Source organism: Aquarana catesbeiana, linkage group LG08 (assembly GCF_042186555.1).
Source record: "Aquarana catesbeiana isolate 2022-GZ linkage group LG08, ASM4218655v1, whole genome shotgun sequence".
NCBI lineage: Eukaryota > Metazoa > Chordata > Amphibia > Anura > Ranidae > Aquarana > Aquarana catesbeiana.
This window is the reverse complement of record NC_133331.1, coordinates 187,439,313-187,458,109: the sequence shown is the minus strand read 5'-3', so window position 1 is coordinate 187,458,109 and position 18,797 is coordinate 187,439,313. Positions and strand designations below refer to the sequence as shown.

Sequence of the window (18,797 nt, the reverse complement as noted above, 5' to 3'; positions counted from 1 at the left end):
ACAATCATCCATCAAACTTTTACTTTTTACTACTTGCTTACAAATCCTTTGCAGTCAATTACAGCCTGAAGTCTGGATTGCATAGACATTACCAGACGCTGGGTTTCATCCCTGGTGATGCTCTGCCAGGCCTCTACTGCAACTGTCTTCAGTTCCTGCTTGTTCTTGGGGCATTTTCCCTTTAGTTTTGTCTTCAGCAAGTGAAATGCATGCTCAATCAGATTCAGGTCAGGTGATTGACTTGGCCATTGCATAACATTCCACTTCTTTCCCTTAAAAAACTCTTTGGTTGCTTTTGCAGTATGCTTCGGGTCATTGTCCATCTGCACTGTGAAGCGCCACCAATGAGTTCTGAAGCATTTTGCTGAATATGAGCAGATAATATTGCCCAAAATACTTCAGAATTCATCCTGCTGCTTTTGTCAGCAGTCACATCATCAATAAATACAAGAGAACCAGTTCTATTGGCAGCCATACATGCTCACGTCATGACACTACCACCATCATGCTTCACTGATGAGGTGGTATGCTTTGGATCATGAGCAGTTCCTTTCCTTCTCTGTACTCTTCTCTTCCCATCACTCTGGTACAAGTTGATCTTGGTCACATCTGTCCATAGGATGTTGTTCCAGAACTGTGAAGGCTTTTTTAGATGTTGTTTGGCAAACTCTTATCTGGTCTTCCTGTTTTTGAGGCTCACCAATGGTTCACATCTTGTGGTGAACCCTCTGTATTCACTCTGGTGAAGTCTTCTCTTGATTGTTGACTTTGACACACATACACCTACCTCCTGGAGAGTGTTCTTGATCTGGACAACTGTTGTGAAGGATGTTTTCTTCACCAGGGAAAGAATTCTTTGGTCATCCACCACAGTTGTTTTCCATGGTCTTCCGGGTCTTTTGGTTTTGCTGAGCTCACCGGTGCGTTCTTTCTTTTTAAGGATGTTCCAAACAGCTGATTTGGTCACACCTAACGTTTTTGCTATCTCTCTGATGGGTTTGTTTTGTTTTTTCAGCCTAATGATGGCTTGCTTCACTGATAGTGACAGCTCTTTGGATCTCATATTGAGAGTTGACAGCAACAGATTCCAAATGCAAATAGCACACTTGAAATTAACTCTGGACCTTTTATCTGCTCCTTATAAATGGGATAATGAGGGAATAACACACACCTGGCCATGGAACAGCTGAGCAGCCAATTGTCCCGTTACTTTTGGTCCCTTAAAAAGTGGGAGGTACATATACAAACTGTTGTAATTCCTACACCGTTCACCTGATTTGATATAAATACCCTCAAATTAAAGCTGCAAATCTGCAGTTAAAGCACATCTTGTTCGTTTCATTTCAAATCCATTGTGGTGGTGTATAGAGTCAAAAAGATTAGAATTGTGTCGATGTCCCAATATTTATGGACCTGACTGTACATGTAGGCAAATGTGCAATCTGTCTTCTATGCTCATAGAAATGTGCATGCCTATGCCTTTGTACATGCAAATTAGCTGAACAACGTGTCTTAGCCTGATGGCTGTGTTTCTGACATAAGGGCTAATTGTTCAATAAAAAAATGTTTTCAAAGGTACATTTTAAAAAATGAAAGAGGAGCAAAGAAGAGAAGTTCATCATTAGAGTTTAGATACTAAAATAAATTATCACTTCTAACAGTCTCACATTTTTTTTTTTTTTAATACTGCTCTTGGCAGTTTAAGCCAACAAAGGTTAAAGTCTAGTTTGTGAATATTTTTATACATTTTAAAGACTTTGAACCTGGTGTTTTGTCACAAAATTTGCAGCTCATTTTACCAAATCTAAACCTCTTAAGTTAGGTAAATTTAAAAAATGTTGTTTGAAAATTGTTACGACATGCAGTCAGTATGTGGAGCTATGCTGAATATAGAGCAAAATGTCCCTGTTCCTATGCTAGCGAAGATGGCAGCATCTTTATTGTATGAAAATATAAAAAAGATAGTGCGCTAAATATGCTGCTATTAATGTGCTGAGATTACTTAAAATATTTTAAGAATAAATTACTTGAACTTATTGTTTAAACTTATAAGCAGATATAATCCATATAAACCATATAAACATTCCTGTAGTAGTCCTCCTAAAAAGATATCAGGTCCACATACTGCATTATAAACTTGAGAAGCTGGTGTGGATCACAAACAAAACAAAGAAATCTCTGGCAAGCTGATTATCTCCCTTATTAGGTGGGGTTCAACATGTATTGCGATTGCACCCTATATTAGCTCACTGTTTCTTTTTGGTGATCCGCTGATGTTCATCTCTGGTATTGTATTCCATTCATGCAATCAAACAGAAAAGAACATTCATTGCGCAATTAACCTTTCACTATTATCTTCTTGGTAATAAAACTAAGCACGCTCACTTGTGTCAATATCATACAACAGCGCATAGAACAGTCAGCCGCCCACTGCGATCTCCACCTCGCACTGAGCTGCGAGTATCAATCAAGCACTACGGATGACGTCACTTGGCTTCTCCCGACGTGTTGTGTCACATGTCACGTGACTTTATCAAGGGTAGCCATGTGACAGTCGGGTTCCATACATATAGTGTGCCGGTTGCCATAGCGATTTCGGTGGTTGATGAAACATCATACTGATTCTGCGCTTTTCCTTTATTATTTAAAACAACTCTTATCACATGTAAACAATGATCATTGGAATAAAAAGACCCTTTATACATTAAAAATAGAATCAAACTTAAATACAACACTGCATCGTTCCGCATATAGTGCAGTATTTCATTTTAACTCCCTCTAGTGGTAGAACATATGGTTACAATTGATTCCGTAAATATACATAAATGTTACTTCTTATAAATACCATATTTATCGGCGTATAACACGCACATTCTTTTTAAGAGGGAAGTTTCAGGAAAAAACTTAAATTTTTAATAAGGAATTTTGAAGCAAAATAAGGGTCAGTGCCCATCTGCAGCCTCACCATTGCCATCAATGCAGCTTGATCAATGCCCATCTGCAGCCTCACAAGTGCCATTAATGCAGCCTCATTAGTCTACATCAATGCAGCCTCACCATTGCCATCAATGCAGCAGCCTCACCACTGCCATCAGTTGTCCAATGGCGGCCCAGGAGACGGGACTTTCTATTACAGAGGCCGCCAAGTAAACAGGAGATTCTCACTGTATTTAATCTGATGGCGCTCATCCCGCCCCCCTCCCTGTCCCCTCAGAGGCAGCTAAAATTGAAATATTGGCGTATAACACGCACGCGCTATTTGCACCCGATTTTCATGATGAAAAAGTGAGTGTTATATGCCAATAAATACAGTATATAAATAAATGCTACTACATATAAATTGCCCATACATGTATTTATATATTTATAAGAAGTAACACTTATGTATATTTATGGAATCAATAAATTGATATAAGTATTTTTTGTATTTTTATCCTTTTTGTAGTGGCATCAGAGCACTAATATAGAGGTGCAGCTTTATACATATTTTATTATATTTTTTTGTTGATGTAGAAGTGCACTTTAGTGTAACATTAATACACAAAATTTTTGACACAATAATTTTTCACCACACAAATTCACAAATTACCACATTTTTAATCACTTTATTAATAGAATCCAATTAGCGCTTTAGTTTATTATTATCTTTATTGTATGGAATAACACCAATCAGGTTCCATGTTTTATTGCCAGAGCTTAATTGAACAAGCTTGTGTTAGTAGTTAATTGCACCAGATTCTGAGTGCTGCAGTTTTAGTAAATCTACCCCAGTCTGCTAAAAAGCATTAAAGTTTTTATTTATTTATTTTTTATCAGAAAGTCCAGCATGCTTTGCGAACAGAGGATCATGAATATACTCTGTAAGGCTGGGTTCTCTATGGTGCTGGTTCTCTGGAGCCGCTGTGTGAATTGTACAGGAGCCCTGTGCGTCTTTTGGTCCATTTCACATCCAAATTCAGCCTGAAATTGGACCTGAAATGGTGCACGGAGACACACTGGACTCCTGCTGCGATTTCTAGTGTAAACCCAGTCTAAGGCATGTTTATTTGTAGATTTATACAATATAATAAAAACAAGTTATAAAATGAAAAATGTATAAATGGGATAAGCTTCAAAACATTTGTCAAAAGCAAGGTAAAGCTTGTGTTTATGATGCATGTTGGATATAGTGTTTTGTTTGTTTTTTTGACACATTTTATCAGTATTGTTTTCAATCTTTTGCCTGGTTTTATCATTTTAACACTTCATTTCTGTATTCAGTAGAATCCAAAAAGGGAAACATGCAGTGAAATTATAATTACTTTGCAAAGAGCCAGTAAATTTATTTTATACAATTCAGAACATGTATGTTGGGAGAGGAGGATGTTAGTAGGGAATTTCAAACTATAGCAAACCGTACTTAATTGCCCCTATGCTGTCTATTTGGTTATGCATATCAGTAGACTTGCCATTCATTTTAAACATACAAATTAAATAAAACGAAAAATTAGTATATTTCCTATTTTGATTTAGTTTGCTAAGCCTGATTTATAAACTAAAGATTTTTTTCCATTCGTAGGAGGAACCTTTCGTGATGGTAGCAGAGAACATACTTGGTCAAACAAAGAAGTATAAAGGTTTCTCAATCGATGTCCTTGATGCATTATCTCAAAACCTTGGCTTCAAATATGAAATTTACCAAGTCCCTGATGGGAAGTATGGACACCCGCTTCCTAATGGTTCCTGGAATGGCATGATAGGAGAACTTATAAATAAGGTAAAAAACAGCTAAGAATACAGTCATTCTGATAAATTTTAAAATCAACATAAATATTCAGTTAATTCAGTAACCCTGACTGCATGTCTGTTACTCATAAAAGTGCATATTGGACAGTTTGGCTAACATGAATCTTAGAATTAGCTGATCACAGTGCATAGAAAGAAAAAAAGTATGTTAACATGCTTAATGAAAATGAAACTCAAGAGAATATTGTTAAATTACTATTTTGTTTAGCCTTGGTTAAAATCATCACTGAAAATAGTATGGGGGAATCAGTTTCCTCCCACACCCAATGGGTTTTTATTAGGCCAAAGAGTTGTGATTTACAGATTGTTACAGCAAAGACACTTACTGGTATAATCTGAGGTCATGGGCAGCGTAGTACAGAGGAGCAGGCAGGTTCGTAGTCAAGACAGGCCAGGGTCAGATGCAGGCAGAAGACAAAGGATAATCCAAAGGGCAAGCCGGGTAATCAGGAGATCAGATGTTCAGACAGGTAAGCAGGTGCAGGGATACTGGGAGCTGCAGATCGGACAGCACTGGGCCAAATGTGCTGACAGTTTAAATAGGCTGATTGGCGCCAAGCACCGTGCTCGCACGCGCCAATGCGCACAGGCGTGCGCCCACGTGCACACGCGCGTCGGCACCCACAACAGCATGCACGGGCACGCGTGCACGCCAGCGCGCCCTGGCGCACACCGGCGCACACCAGCACAGCGTCTACTCTGGGAACTTCTCTGACACCATGCCTCTTACTAAATACCTTGGAATGTGTACTTTCCAAAAAGGGGTCATTTGGGGGATATTTGTACTTTCCTTGCTTGTTAGTGTCTCAAGATATGAGAGTGGCCATCAGTACATTAGGTGTGATAAATTTTCAATGATTGACACCATAGCTTGTAGATTCTATAACCCTCACAAAGACCAAATAATATACACTGATTTGGGTTATTTTTACTAAAGAAATGTAGCAGTATAAATGTTGGTCAAAATTTATGAAGAAAAATTACAAATTTGCTAATTTGCTTTATTTATATAATAATATTTTTATTATTTTTTAACAGAATCAAAGCAAAAAAATAAAAAAACCCAGTGGTGATTAACCACTTCACCCCCGGAAGGATTTACCCCCTTCCTAACCAAAGTATATGGCACTGTGTCACTTTAACTGACAATTGCATGGTCGTGCGACGTTGCACCCAAACAAAATAGATGTTGTTTTTTTTTCCCATAAATAGAGCTTTCTTTTGGTGGTATTTGATCACCTCTGTGATATTTATTTTTTGCGCTATAAACAAAAAAAAGCGACAATTTTGAAAAAAAGCTATATTTTTTACTTTTTTGCTATAATAAATATCTCCCCAAAAAATGTAAAAAACAAATTCCTTATTCAGTTTAGGCCGATATGTATTCTTCTACCTACTTTTGGTAAAAAAAATGCAATACGCATATACTACGCATATATTGATTGGTTTGCGCAAAAGTTATAACTTCTACAAAATAGGGGATAGATTTATGGCATTTTTATTATTAATTTATTTCTATTAGTAATGGCTGTGATCTGCGATTATTTATTGTGACTGCGACATTGCTGCAGACACATCTTGACACTATTTTGGGACTAATGACATATATACAGAGATCAGTGCTATAAAAATGCACTGATTACTGTGTAAATGACACTGGCAGGGAAGGGGTTAAACACTAGGGGGCGAGCAAGGGGTTAACTGTGTTCCCTCAGTGTGTTCTAACTGTAGGGAGGATGGGCTCACTGGAACATGACAGAGATCACTGCTCCCGATGACAGGGAGCATTAGATCCCTGTCATGTTGCTAGGCAGAACAGGGAAATGCCTTGTTTACATAACAGAAGAAGATGGAGGAAGAAGAAAAACACCAGAAGAAAGAAGATGAAAGAAGAAGCTGAAAGAAGAAGGAATTAATAAAGGACTTTGTCAAAAACCGTCTCTTGTGTTTTTTAACCTTTTTGACACTTTTTGTGAAATGGTAGGGGTACATTTGTACCCCATTACCAATTCACACAGGGGGGGGCGGGATCTGTGGGTCCCCTTCTTTAAAGGGGGCTTCCAGATTCTGATAAGCCCCCCACCCTCAGACCCCCACAACCACTGGCCAAGGGTTGTGGGGATGAGGCCCTTCTCCCCATCAACATGGGAACAAGGTGCTTTGGGGGGCTACCTCAAAGCACCCTCCCAATGTTGAGGGCATGTGGCCTGGTACAGTTCAGGAGGAGGGGCGCTCTCTCGTCCCCCTTCTTTTCCTGCAGCCTGCCAAGTTGCCTGCTTGGATAAGGGTCTGGTATGGATTTTGAGGGGGACCCCATGCCATTTTTTTAAATTTTGGCATGGGGTTCCCCTTAATATTCATACCAGACCTGAAGGGCCTGGTATGGAATTTAGGGGGACCCCCACACATTTTATTTTTATTTTGGTTCAGGGTTCCCATGCAGTTTTATCAATGAACTTTTATGTGTATTGTCGGACCGACAATTCGTTAATAGCCGCGAGTATTTTTAAATTACTTTTTTCCTTTGAAATGTCATTTTGCTGTCAGGCTGTTCTAAGCAGGGGAAACATGCGCCCCTTTGCAAGCATACTATAGACACCCCCTAGGTACGAAATTTAAAGGAATATTACACTTTTATTGTTTCACTTTAAGCATTATTAAAATCACTGCTCCCGAAAAAACGGCCATTTTTAAAAATTATTTTTGCATTGATACATGTCTTCTGGGGCAGGACCCAGGTCCACAAACACTATTTATGACAATAACTTGCATATAAGCCTTTAAAATGAGCATTTTTGATTATTCATGTTCGTGTCCCATAGACTTTAATGGTGTCCGCGTGTTCAAACAAATTTTTTGCCTGTTCACAAGTGCTGCTGCGAACTGTACCGGGAGGTGTTCGGCTCATCCCTAGTCAACAACAATAGACCTCAGTTTGTGGATTGAGCGTTTATGGGGTACCGTGTCAAATGCTTTGGCGAAGTATAGATATACTACATCCATCGCCCTTCCTTTATCCAGATTACAGCTCCCTTCCTCATAGAATGTTATTACGTTGGCCTGACAAAACCAATCTTTCATAAATGCATCCTGGTTACTAGAGCATCTTTACACAAGTTATTTGTGACATCATGATGATGTAGCCCCTTATTCAGTGAAAGCAAGATGTACTCTATTAGTTAAAAAATGATATTTGTTAATTTCGCTTGATCATTTTATATGGCGTGTGATTTTTTAATGATTGTTTTACTTTACTTAAAAATGTGCTCCTGAAGTAAGTATAGCATGATATGTTTGTTAGATGAATAAACTTACTCTAACTTATTAGTATTTATTTTAGAACTTCTACTGTATTGTCTTGTAGAACAGCAACTTCAAAAATATAACAGCGTATGTTGCTGTTTCACATATTTATTGCTATTTTCATCATGATTTTAAATAAAATCTAGTTAGCAAGACATGAGTTAAAACAATGCCATACTATTTGAACAATTTCTTGTCCCTGTAGAGAGCAGATATTGCTGTATCAGCAATCACCATTACGCCAGAACGGGAGAGCGTGGTGGATTTCAGCAAACGTTACTTGGATTATTCAGTAGGAATTCTTATCAAGAAGCCGGAGGAAAGGATAAACATTTTTTCACTCTTTGCTCCTTTTGACTTTGCTGTGTGGGCCTGTATCGCAGCTGTGATTCCAGTGGTTGGAGTACTTATATTTGTTTTGAATCGCATCCAAGCTGTGAGAGCACAAAACTCATCACAAGCAAATGCATCTACATCCTCAACTCTACACAGTGCTATATGGATTGTGTATGGAGCATTTGTTCAGCAAGGTATGCAATTAATTCAAGTTATTTTGCTTGCCAAAAGTCAATTTGCTAACTTGATCTGAAGTATAATTTGCATAATGCATTAAATAAACATGTAAATTATTTTTTCAAGTCAATGTATAATTAAGATCATATAGGAAATGGTGTATCATAAAAACGTTTTATGTATAGTATTTATGTGCTGTCACATTTTCTTTTCAGTGACCTTTATTAAAACAAGCATCATTGTGGCAAGTTTAAATTTAATGCTAGGTAAACAGAAAAGTACTTAGATAAAATATATTATATATAAGAATGGTTAACATGCAAATGATATATCTTCCTGTCCATCCAGTCCTGAGATTAACACAGCTCTGCCACGGGGCACAGTTAGCGGAATAACACTTCTTACATTTAAAATACATCTAAGGGCTCCTGTATGACAATCTACAGTCTGCAAGTCAGAGTCAACAGGTCTCACATCTAGATGCTTTGGGATGCTTTGGAAAAACAGATGTACTGTACTTACATTTAAGTGCTTTAGCAGATGAGGTCACCCATTAGGTGTAGGTACAAGCATAGGCTGCAACTTTGCTCTAATTCTGCCAACGCTATATTGTCATCTCCAGCTGTAGAATTCAGCTGGTAAGTGTATCTGCCCCAGCTGCTGGAATGGAAGCTCAACAGCTTAATGCCAACTTGAAAATATTGCAGGCTTTACAGCTCCTTTTCATGAATTTGCAGCCTGTGCTGCACTAGAGTGGCAAAATCCTGGCTACTTTTTCTTCAACTGTAAGGTCATTCCTGACCTCTGCCATCATGTGGAAGGTAATGTTCCCATGTTGTTGGACCACACAGCCAGCAGCAGGGTCCACATGGTATGGGACAGTATAGCTCTTTCACATCCTACTGGGTAACTGCGCTGACAGCCAGGAAGAATGCAGAATGGAGCACATAGCTGGAGCTGGTTGGGCTTTCTTGAGTTCTTACAGATGGTGGCAAGGACAGAGCAGTCACCTCTTCCTGCTCCTCAATGCCATCTTTGGGTGAGTCCCCCACTAGTTCTCCACAAGTGTTCAAGAGGCTTTTCAACAGCTTAGGCAAAATTATGGCACACAGTTTTGCAGCTGGTGTGTCTAGGGGACAGGAGCCACACTGGAGAAGACATACCAGTCATCTCTGCAAGGACAGAGGTAATTAACCTATGGCATCTTGTGTCACCTGCTGTCTGCCCTTCAGCAGGAAATGTTCACACACATGCCTTGCCTTTACACACCCTAAACCTAGTAGTGCAGTGGTTCCTGGGTAAGTAACTAAGAGGATCTTCTGAGGCAAGCCAAAATATTTTTTAGCCATTTCACATGTCAGGAGGAAGATGAGAACTTCCTGGTGTCTCAGGGCTAACTATATCCAGATGCTGTCCCTGTGAGGCCTCAACAGACACAGGAGGAACATGAGGAAGAGAAGGAGTATGGTTGCTGTGGTGGAGGTGAAGAGAAGGAAGACAATAGCGCAGGATTCCAGAGTGGGTTTCACCCCTCACAAACCCCAGGATCCGTACAGGGCTGGGGGAGATAGCTGTGAGCAATGTTGTCCCCAGCAACACTGAGGAATTGGGTTTATTTGCTTGCGGTAACTTGTGGTGGATGGGCTTATCAATTCTCCAGAGCCTGCAAAGAATGCTAAAATGTGTGATATCAAGGACCATTATTGTTTGGTAACCATCCTGGATGCATGTTACAAATGTAAAATTGCATAGCTCAGAGGGAACAAAACAACCCCAGAAGGTGCTGTGGAGGAATTTGTTTTTGGGTAGTACTTGTGAGTTTTTTGTGAATGCTGAGACATTTGCATAGCAATTTTTTTATTAATAAACCACTAAAATGTTTGTGCATCCTGATCCTCAGTTGGGACATTTTTAGGCAAGCCATAACATGTTTTGATCTTTTGGCCTTACTTGAGTACGCTGGCACAATCCATAATTCGTTTTGAATGCATGCTTTTTATTGTTAAATAAACTGAAAATGTGCCATTGCACCATAATAAAGGGCACCACATCCTGAATGTAATATGCAAAAAAATATTTGATGAGGACAAGGACTTTCTCGTTACCCCCAGAGGCTTTACAAACCAACCAAGATTTAAAACAGGAAGGCATTTGGTGGACCCACACATGGCTAGACAAGGTTAATGATCACTTGACCATAGTGCGGTGGTTTTCTTTCTGGAACCTACACAATGTTGATATGTTTGGACCATCACATCCTGGTACTTGAGCAAAATTGGATTTCTACTACTGGTTATCCCTGCCATTTTCGGTCTGCCTTTTAAATCTTGTAGTTATACTCCTTTGTTTTTTCCCGCCATCTTAATTCTTTCTGTGTGTCTCCTATTAAAAAGATGAGATTCATTGCAGCACATCAGTACAGTGATATTACGATCTCATTTCATCTATCAAAAAAAAGTGATTTTGTGCATCAAATCAATTTTTATTTAACCACTTCCTTCCCGGCGTATTGTCAAATAACGTCCGCAGATGGGATCTCCCATCCTGGGCGGGTGTCATATGATGTCCACCGCTTACTGCCGGTATAGGGGGTGCATGTGTGCGCCGCAGCGTCACTAAGGCCATGATGTCCGCTAGGCACCCACGATCGCTCCTGACAGAGCAGGAACGTGGATGTGTGTGTGTGTAAACACACACACATCCAGGTTCTGTCAGGGGAATGGAGACAGATCGTGTGTTCCTAGTATTTAGGAACACCGATCGGTCTCCTCCCCCAATCAGTCCCATCCCCCACAGTTAGAACACACAGTGAGGGAACACATTTAACCCCTTGATTGCCCTTGGTGTTAACCTCTTCCCTGGCAGTGACAGTTATACAGTAATCAGTGGCTATTTATAGCACTGATCGCTGTATAAATTTCAGTGGTTTCAAAAAAGTGTCAAAAGTTTCCGATCTGTCCGCCGCAAAACCTAGTCCTGATAAAAATTACAGATCGCAGCCATTACTAGTAAAAAAAATTAATAAATAAATAAAAATGCCATAAATAACCTATTTTGTAGGCGCTACAAATTTTGCGAAAATCAATCAATATACGCTTATTGCGATTTTTTTTTTTTACCAAAAATTTGTAGAAGAATACATATCAGGCTAAACTGAGCAACACTTTTTTTTAAAGAATTGGGATATTTAATATAGCAAAAAGTAAAAAATATTGTTTTTTTTTAAATTGTCGCTCTTTTTTTGTTTATAGCACAAAAAATTAAAACCGCAGAGGTGATCAAATACCACCAAAAGAAAGCTCTATTTATGGGAAAAAAAATTTGTTTGGGTACAGCGTTGCATGACCACGCAATTGCCACGCAGTGCCGTATCACAAAAAATGGCCCGGTCAGGAAGCGGCTAAATTCTTTCGGTGCTGAAGTGGTTAATGTTAAAAAAAAAAAAAAACATTTCTTTCTTCTATATGCCTCCTCTTTGCCTCCCAAATTGTCATGTATTATGAAAGGATGTGATTCTATGCCTCAAATGTGAGCTATTTTTATATAGTTAATATATAATAATAATAATATAATATAATTAAGTTTGTCTTAATATTTCTGGCTTCAGACTCTCTGTCTCCAAAACTGTTTCATATCACAAAGAATGTTATTCATTACAAAAATTTTCATAAAATGATTTTAGAAACACTTCAGTTCATTTAAAATGTATGGCAGAAAATATGTCTACTCCTTGCCTTAAACATTTTCTCTTATTCAAAAGGAAAACCCAGAGCTCCTTCATACTTACCCATGTGACTCTGCTGAAACTGCACTGCCATCATATCAGAAAGGTGACAGCCCAAAGAAATTGGGCACTCCTTCATACTCACGCAAGTTATTCAAAAGGATGTGATTCTATGTCTTAAAGAGCAATCAAATCGCTGCCTCTTTTTTAAATTTTTTTCTGACCTGCAAAGTAAAGGCATAATGTGCTAGTATGCATCGCATACTAGCACGTTATGTGAAACTTACCTGCAAACGATTAAAACATAAATACTCACGCTAGGTGCAAAAAATTGGTAGAATGCAGCAGCTGTCCAGAATTTTACAACCCCAGAATATAAATATACAGTGCCTTGCAAAAGTATTCACCCCCTTGGCATTTTTCGTGTTTTGTTGCCTCACAACCTGGAATTAACATGGATTGTTTGAGCATTTGCATCATTTAATTTATAGAATATGCCCACAACTTTGAAGATTTTTTTTATTGTGAAGCAAACAACAAATAGGACAAAATAACAGAAAAAGGTCAATGTACATAACTATTCACACTTCTAAAATCAATACTTTGTAGAGCCACCTTTTGCGGCTATCACAGCTCCAAGTAGCTTTGGATAAGTCTCTATGAGCTTGCCACATCTTATCACTGGGATTTTTGCCCATTTCTCCTTGCAAAACTGCTCCAGCTCCTTCAAGTTGGATGGTTTGCACTTGTGAACAGCAATCTTTAAGTCTGACCCCAGATTTTCTATTGGATTGAGGTCTGGGTTTTGACTAGGCCATTCCAACACATTTGCATGTTTCCCCTTAAACCATCCAAGTGTTGCTTTAGCAGTGTGTTTGGGGTCATTGTCTTGCTGGAAGGTGAACCTCTGTCCTAGCCTCAAATCACACACAGGGTGGTACAGGTTTTGCTCAAGAATATCCCTGTATTTAGCACCATCCATCTTTCCCTCAACTCTAACCAGTTTCCCAGTCCCAACTGCTGAAAAACATCCCCACAGCATGATACTGTCACCACTAAGTTTCACTGTGGGGATGGTGTTCTTTGGGTGATGTGATGTGCTGGGTTTGCGCCAGACAGCATTTTCTTTGATGGCCAAAAAGTAAAATTTTATTCTCATCAGACCAGAGCACCTTCCTCCATACATTTTGGGAGCGCCATTTTGTTTTTTTCTGAAAGTAATGTCTTTCTTCTGGCCACTCTGCCATAAAGCCCAACTCTATGGAGCGTACGGCTTATTGTCGTCCTATGTTCAGATATTCCAGTCTCTGCTGTGGAACTCTGCAGCTCCTCCAAGGTTACCTTAGGTCTCTGTGCTGCCTCTGTGATTAATGCCCTCCTTGCCTGTTCTGTGAGTTTTGGTGTGCGGCCTTCTCTTGGCAGGTTTGCTGTTGTGCCATGTTCTTTCCATTTTGTTATGATAGATTTGATGGTGCTCCTAGGGATCATCAAAGATTTGGATATTTTTTTTATAACCTAACCCTGACTTGTACTTCTCAACAACATTGTCCCTTACTTGTTTGGAGAGTTCCTTGGTCTTCATGGCAGTGTTGGTTAGTAGTGCCTCTTGCTTAGGTGTTACAGCCTCTGGGGCCTTTCAAAAAGGTGTGTATATGTAATGACAGATCATGTGACACTTAGATTGCACACAGGTGGACATAATTTTACTAATTATGTGACTTCTGAAGGTAATTGGTTGCACCAGAGCTTTTTATGGGCTTCATAACAAAGGGGGTGAATACATATGCACATGCCAATTATCAGTTTTTTATTTCTGAAAAATAGTTACTTAGACTATTGTGTTCTGATCCATCACATATAATTCAGATTAAAAAAAACATTTAACTAAAGGCTGTAGAGTAAAAAAAATAGCTAAAAAGCCAAGGGGGTGAATACTTTTGCAAGGCACTGTACATATAAACAGTGCTTGCAGAAATGAAATACATATGTTTATATATTGTGCCTAAGTGCTCAAAAAAATATATATATATATATATTAAGTGCTGAAGTGCTCCAAGTATAGCACACTCAATATATAAAACAGTCTCTAGTAGTGTGCTGAGTGCTCCAAACGAATAAAGTGCTATAGTGCTCCAATGATTGATCCAAGTTCTGTGTGCCATGCTTCCCTCTTGTGACCCCACTCACCAAAGATAATGGACCCTCAGCTTTGCAGTCTGGGGGTCATACACGCTGTGATCTAATGATCTGATAAAATGGGAAGGACTCCTCAGAAATTCTCCATACAAAACAAAAGGGGGTCTTGGAGATGGCCAAAGAACAGATCCACCAAGCTCAAAAAACAAAAAGAGAAGCTAATAGTGAAGTACTGCAGGGTAAAGCAATAGGCACAATCTAGGCGCCACTTACTAGGCAATAGAAGAAAACAGGCATCAGTGCAGAGAAACAACGCTATCCTTTCTTTTCTTGAAAGGACAGCTGTTACTTGATTTTTCTTTCAAAGTATATACTTCTAGGCAAATTCTTTAGGTATATTGCTCTGTTACTTCCACTGCTCAATTATAGTTTACTACTGTTATGCAAAAAAATCAGTTTTCTTTGCAATAACTATCTATAAAGACGAAAAAAGGAAGACACATATGAAAGAGACAAGAAAGGCTGCTCACCCCGGAATTGAATTAAAGAAAAATTATTTTCCCTGTGGGGCTTTAAAACAGCAATGCACATAATAATAAAAGGAAGTTCTTAATGGATGTATAAAAAGTTTTATCCAATATCATGGTTTGAAGTACAGTATAGAGAATCATCTGGTACAGTAACACACATCTTATTCCCCAGTGCAGTAACAAACACATATTAATACACATAGTTAGGTTACATAATGTTACATAAATAGCAAGCCCCGACGCGTTTCGACCTGTATATGGTCTCTTCAGGGGGACAGTTGGATCTAAAAAAGAATTACATAAATCAAATTCAAATAGATAAATATATATATATTATTGTGCATCACTTGGATTAAACCAAGATAATGAGTCTTTACCGCTCAATGGTGGAATGGGTGTTCTCTAGTCCAGGATATGTACTGAGGGCCAATGGAAACACCGGAGGGCTCGGGGGGCCACCCTCAATCTCCCAGGAGAGCCAGCCTCAAGGGGCTTACAAGGAGCCACACTTTGCGCGCCCCCCCCGGGAGGGGGGGGAGGGGAAATGAGGGGGAGGAGCCCACACCTGCAACAGAAACCCAAGAATAGCCATGTATTAGTTAGGGGAAGTTTAATAATTAACTTGGTAATGTACTGAGTGTTTCCAATTTGTCTATGTGGAGACTGACGTTGGATAGGATTTTTACTATGTAAATATATTGAGATGTTAATTCCGTCCCATAAGTGTAATCGACAAGATTTAATGATCGTGTGATCCAACAATGCAGTAGTATGGTAGGTCTATTATAATGGATGGGTAAATAAGAAGGGTAAAATGGGTGAAAAAGAGGGGGAAAGATGTGTGTGTAAAAAACAGCGATTACCTAAATGGAGAGGAGTGCATTGTGTGATGGAGGATAGTGTGAATGAGGTGGTGCATGATGTGCTGACATGACATAGTGCTTGCTTGGTGCCTACTGTGTGAAAACAAAAATGAAAAGTAAACTAAAAAGTAAAAAAAGTCTAAAAATAGGTGAAAGCCAATCAAAATGTGCAAATGTGTATGTAGAATGGTGGAAAGTGCTGTGTGGAATAAAGGTGAAATAACAAGAAGTTTACCTTATCAGTTGTATAAATCGTGTAGGCTGGAGGTAGTATTGGACTTGTTGATAGGTTCAATGTGATAAGCTTGGTGACGATCATGCAAAAATAGGGGCTCTAGTGTGGAAAGAACCTGGCAGCAGTAGCATTCATCCTGGCCTGTAGGAGATCATGATCTGATTGTCAGGCCTCCAGTCTCCCAGTATATCCAAATTCAGGCTAATGGGATAATCATGTGCAGGTGGGGGGCGCGCAAAGTGTGGCTCCTTGTAAGCCCCTTGAGGCTGGCTCTCCTGGGAGATTGAGGGTGGCCCCCCGAGCCCTCCGGTGTTTCCATTGGCCCTCAGTACATATCCTGGACTAGAGAACACCCATTCCACCATTGAGCGGTAAAGACTCATTATCTTGGTTTAATCCAAGTGATGCACAATAATATATATATTTATCTATTTGAATTTGGTTTAATCAATTCTTTTTTAGATCCAACTGTCCCCCTGAAGAGACCATATACAGGTCGAAACGCGTCGGGGCTTGCTATTTATGTAACATTATGTAACCTAACTATGTGTATTAATATGTGTTTGTTACTGCACTGGGGAATAAGATGTGTGTTACTGTACCAGATGATTCTCTATACTGTACTTCAAACCATGATATTGGATAAAACTTTTTATACATCCATTAAGAACTTCCTTTTATTATTATGTGCATTGCTGTTTTAAAGCCCCACGGGGAAAATAATTTTTCTTTAACTATCTATAAAGACTTTTTGGAGGGGGAATTTATCAATTGGGTTGTTGCTGCTGTTTGTAAGCCAATGAGTAGTGTAAAAGTAAGCTAAACTATTACACATGCAATTTATGTGTTGCCATAATACAGTGTTGATTCTGTTCCTGAAAATTGTGATGTTCTATAAAATCACATCAAGCTTTAAAGTGGTTGTAAAGTCAGAGAAGGATTACTTCCAGCCCCTCTGTTCTACCAAGCCATACTATACAGTATAAATGTTTGTATAAAATTATGCTGCTGAATACCTTATTTCAGATTGTTTCTGTTTGGTCATGTGTAAGATCCCCCCTGATATCAGCTGGGAGGTCACATGACTTATGTGCTGTCCGCTCAGCCCCTCCCACTGTAGCCCTTAGATCAGGTGAGAAACAAACAAATGTACAAACATTTACACTCTGTAATATAGCTTGGTAGAACAGAGGGGTTGGCAGTAATCCTTCTCTGACTTTACTGCCAGCTACTAATATTGGCAGGAGGGGAAGGGTGGGGAAAGAGGAGAGCAGCTGGATGACGGAGGCAAGTAAAGTGACCATGGTATCATGGATCAGCAGCCATGCTTACCATGGTTAGTTTACATAAGGGGATACAGGAACAGGCAGGATCAACCAGGTTTTTTACAGCATAGAAAGGGACAGCTTAGACAGCACAAGCACTATACTATTTAACCTGCTTTTAATGGAACAGGATCTCTTTTTTTTTTTTTTAGGGTTACAACCTCTTTAAGGCAAATCCAAACATGTAATTTGAAAGATGTTTGTATTTTTAGTATTGTCTCTTAACTGCCTTTAGAGGGCATTTATTCTCTGAGCAATACAAAAAATATATTTTGCTTTGGTACATGTTCTTCAGACTGCCATGCCCATTGGTTGACAATCCCCTGCCTCTTAAGCTGGAAAAATGGCCACTACTGATATCCAAAGTTTGATTGATTTTTAATCTTTTTGATCTGAACTCATTTGCCAAACAAACAACTAACCTTGAACCTGGCTCCATCTAATTGTGAGGACAGAAACTTAAGCTGGGTATACACGATCATTTTTTTTCAACCAGTGGTTTGAACAAAAAAAAAACCTGATCGATCAACCCAAATGATGTTGATGCAGGGATCTCTCTTGCTGTTCTATTGTATGCTGACAGCAGGGAAAGACCTCTGTCAGAATACACAGATTAAAACTGCAGCCATTGGCTGCATGTGCTGATCAATTGCTTCTCTTCCAGTATACCTGTTTGACAGAAGCCAGTCATTCAACTAGCGTCTCTTGAACAGATAGCAAGTACACACAGACTGAAATTCAACAGGTTCGGCAAGATTTTTGGTCCTTGTATACCCTGCTTTAGATGTATCATTTATGAAATTCTACCAAAGACACCTATATTGCTTAGTTTTCTTTCATATATAAAGTGCAATCCATTGATATAATACGAGAGTACCAAAGTATTGTTCAAAATTCTGCAATACAGCATATATTATTTGGAGTTTCAGCAGTCAAATTGTTTTTTTGGAATCTTATCCACCGAATGATATTAGGATGGTAATAATTCTTGTGTCCTATTTCTCAGTGTCGCTGTCTTAAAGCATCTATATTATTTTTTTCAAATAAACATAGATTTTCAGTGTCTTAAAACGAAATGACAACTCTGGCAGCCACTTTCCTCTTGGGTATAAATTTGACTTCTACAATATTCTCCAAATTTAATATAAAGCAACCTTATCACATTTCTCCTGGGAAGTGTACAGACTTACAAGTCAAAGGGGGAAATGCAGATTCTGCACACATGGTTGTACTCTGTTCACTTGTGTCTTTATGGTATACACATTTAGACTTTTAGGTTCTGAGAGAAATCAAGCCATCTTGAAAGCAAGAAACTTGTACTGATAAAACATGTAGGCTGAACTTTCTTCAAGAAATTCCACTTGCCTGACTGTCATGTTGTTC

General features: G+C 39.0%; 1 protein-coding gene across 3 annotated transcripts in view; it reads left to right on the top strand.

Annotated features, from left to right (window-relative positions):
- Positions 1-18,797, top strand: part of GRID1 (glutamate ionotropic receptor delta type subunit 1) — a 1,972,711-nt gene that overhangs the window by 1,564,454 nt on the left and 389,460 nt on the right. For all 3 annotated transcript variants that reach the window (XM_073596722.1, XM_073596723.1, XM_073596724.1), the window contains exons 10-11: positions 4,559-4,756; positions 8,294-8,618. In XM_073596722.1, the coding sequence (XP_073452823.1) occupies positions 4,559-4,756; positions 8,294-8,618 (523 nt within the window). The remainder of the gene's footprint in view (positions 1-4,558; positions 4,757-8,293; positions 8,619-18,797) is intronic.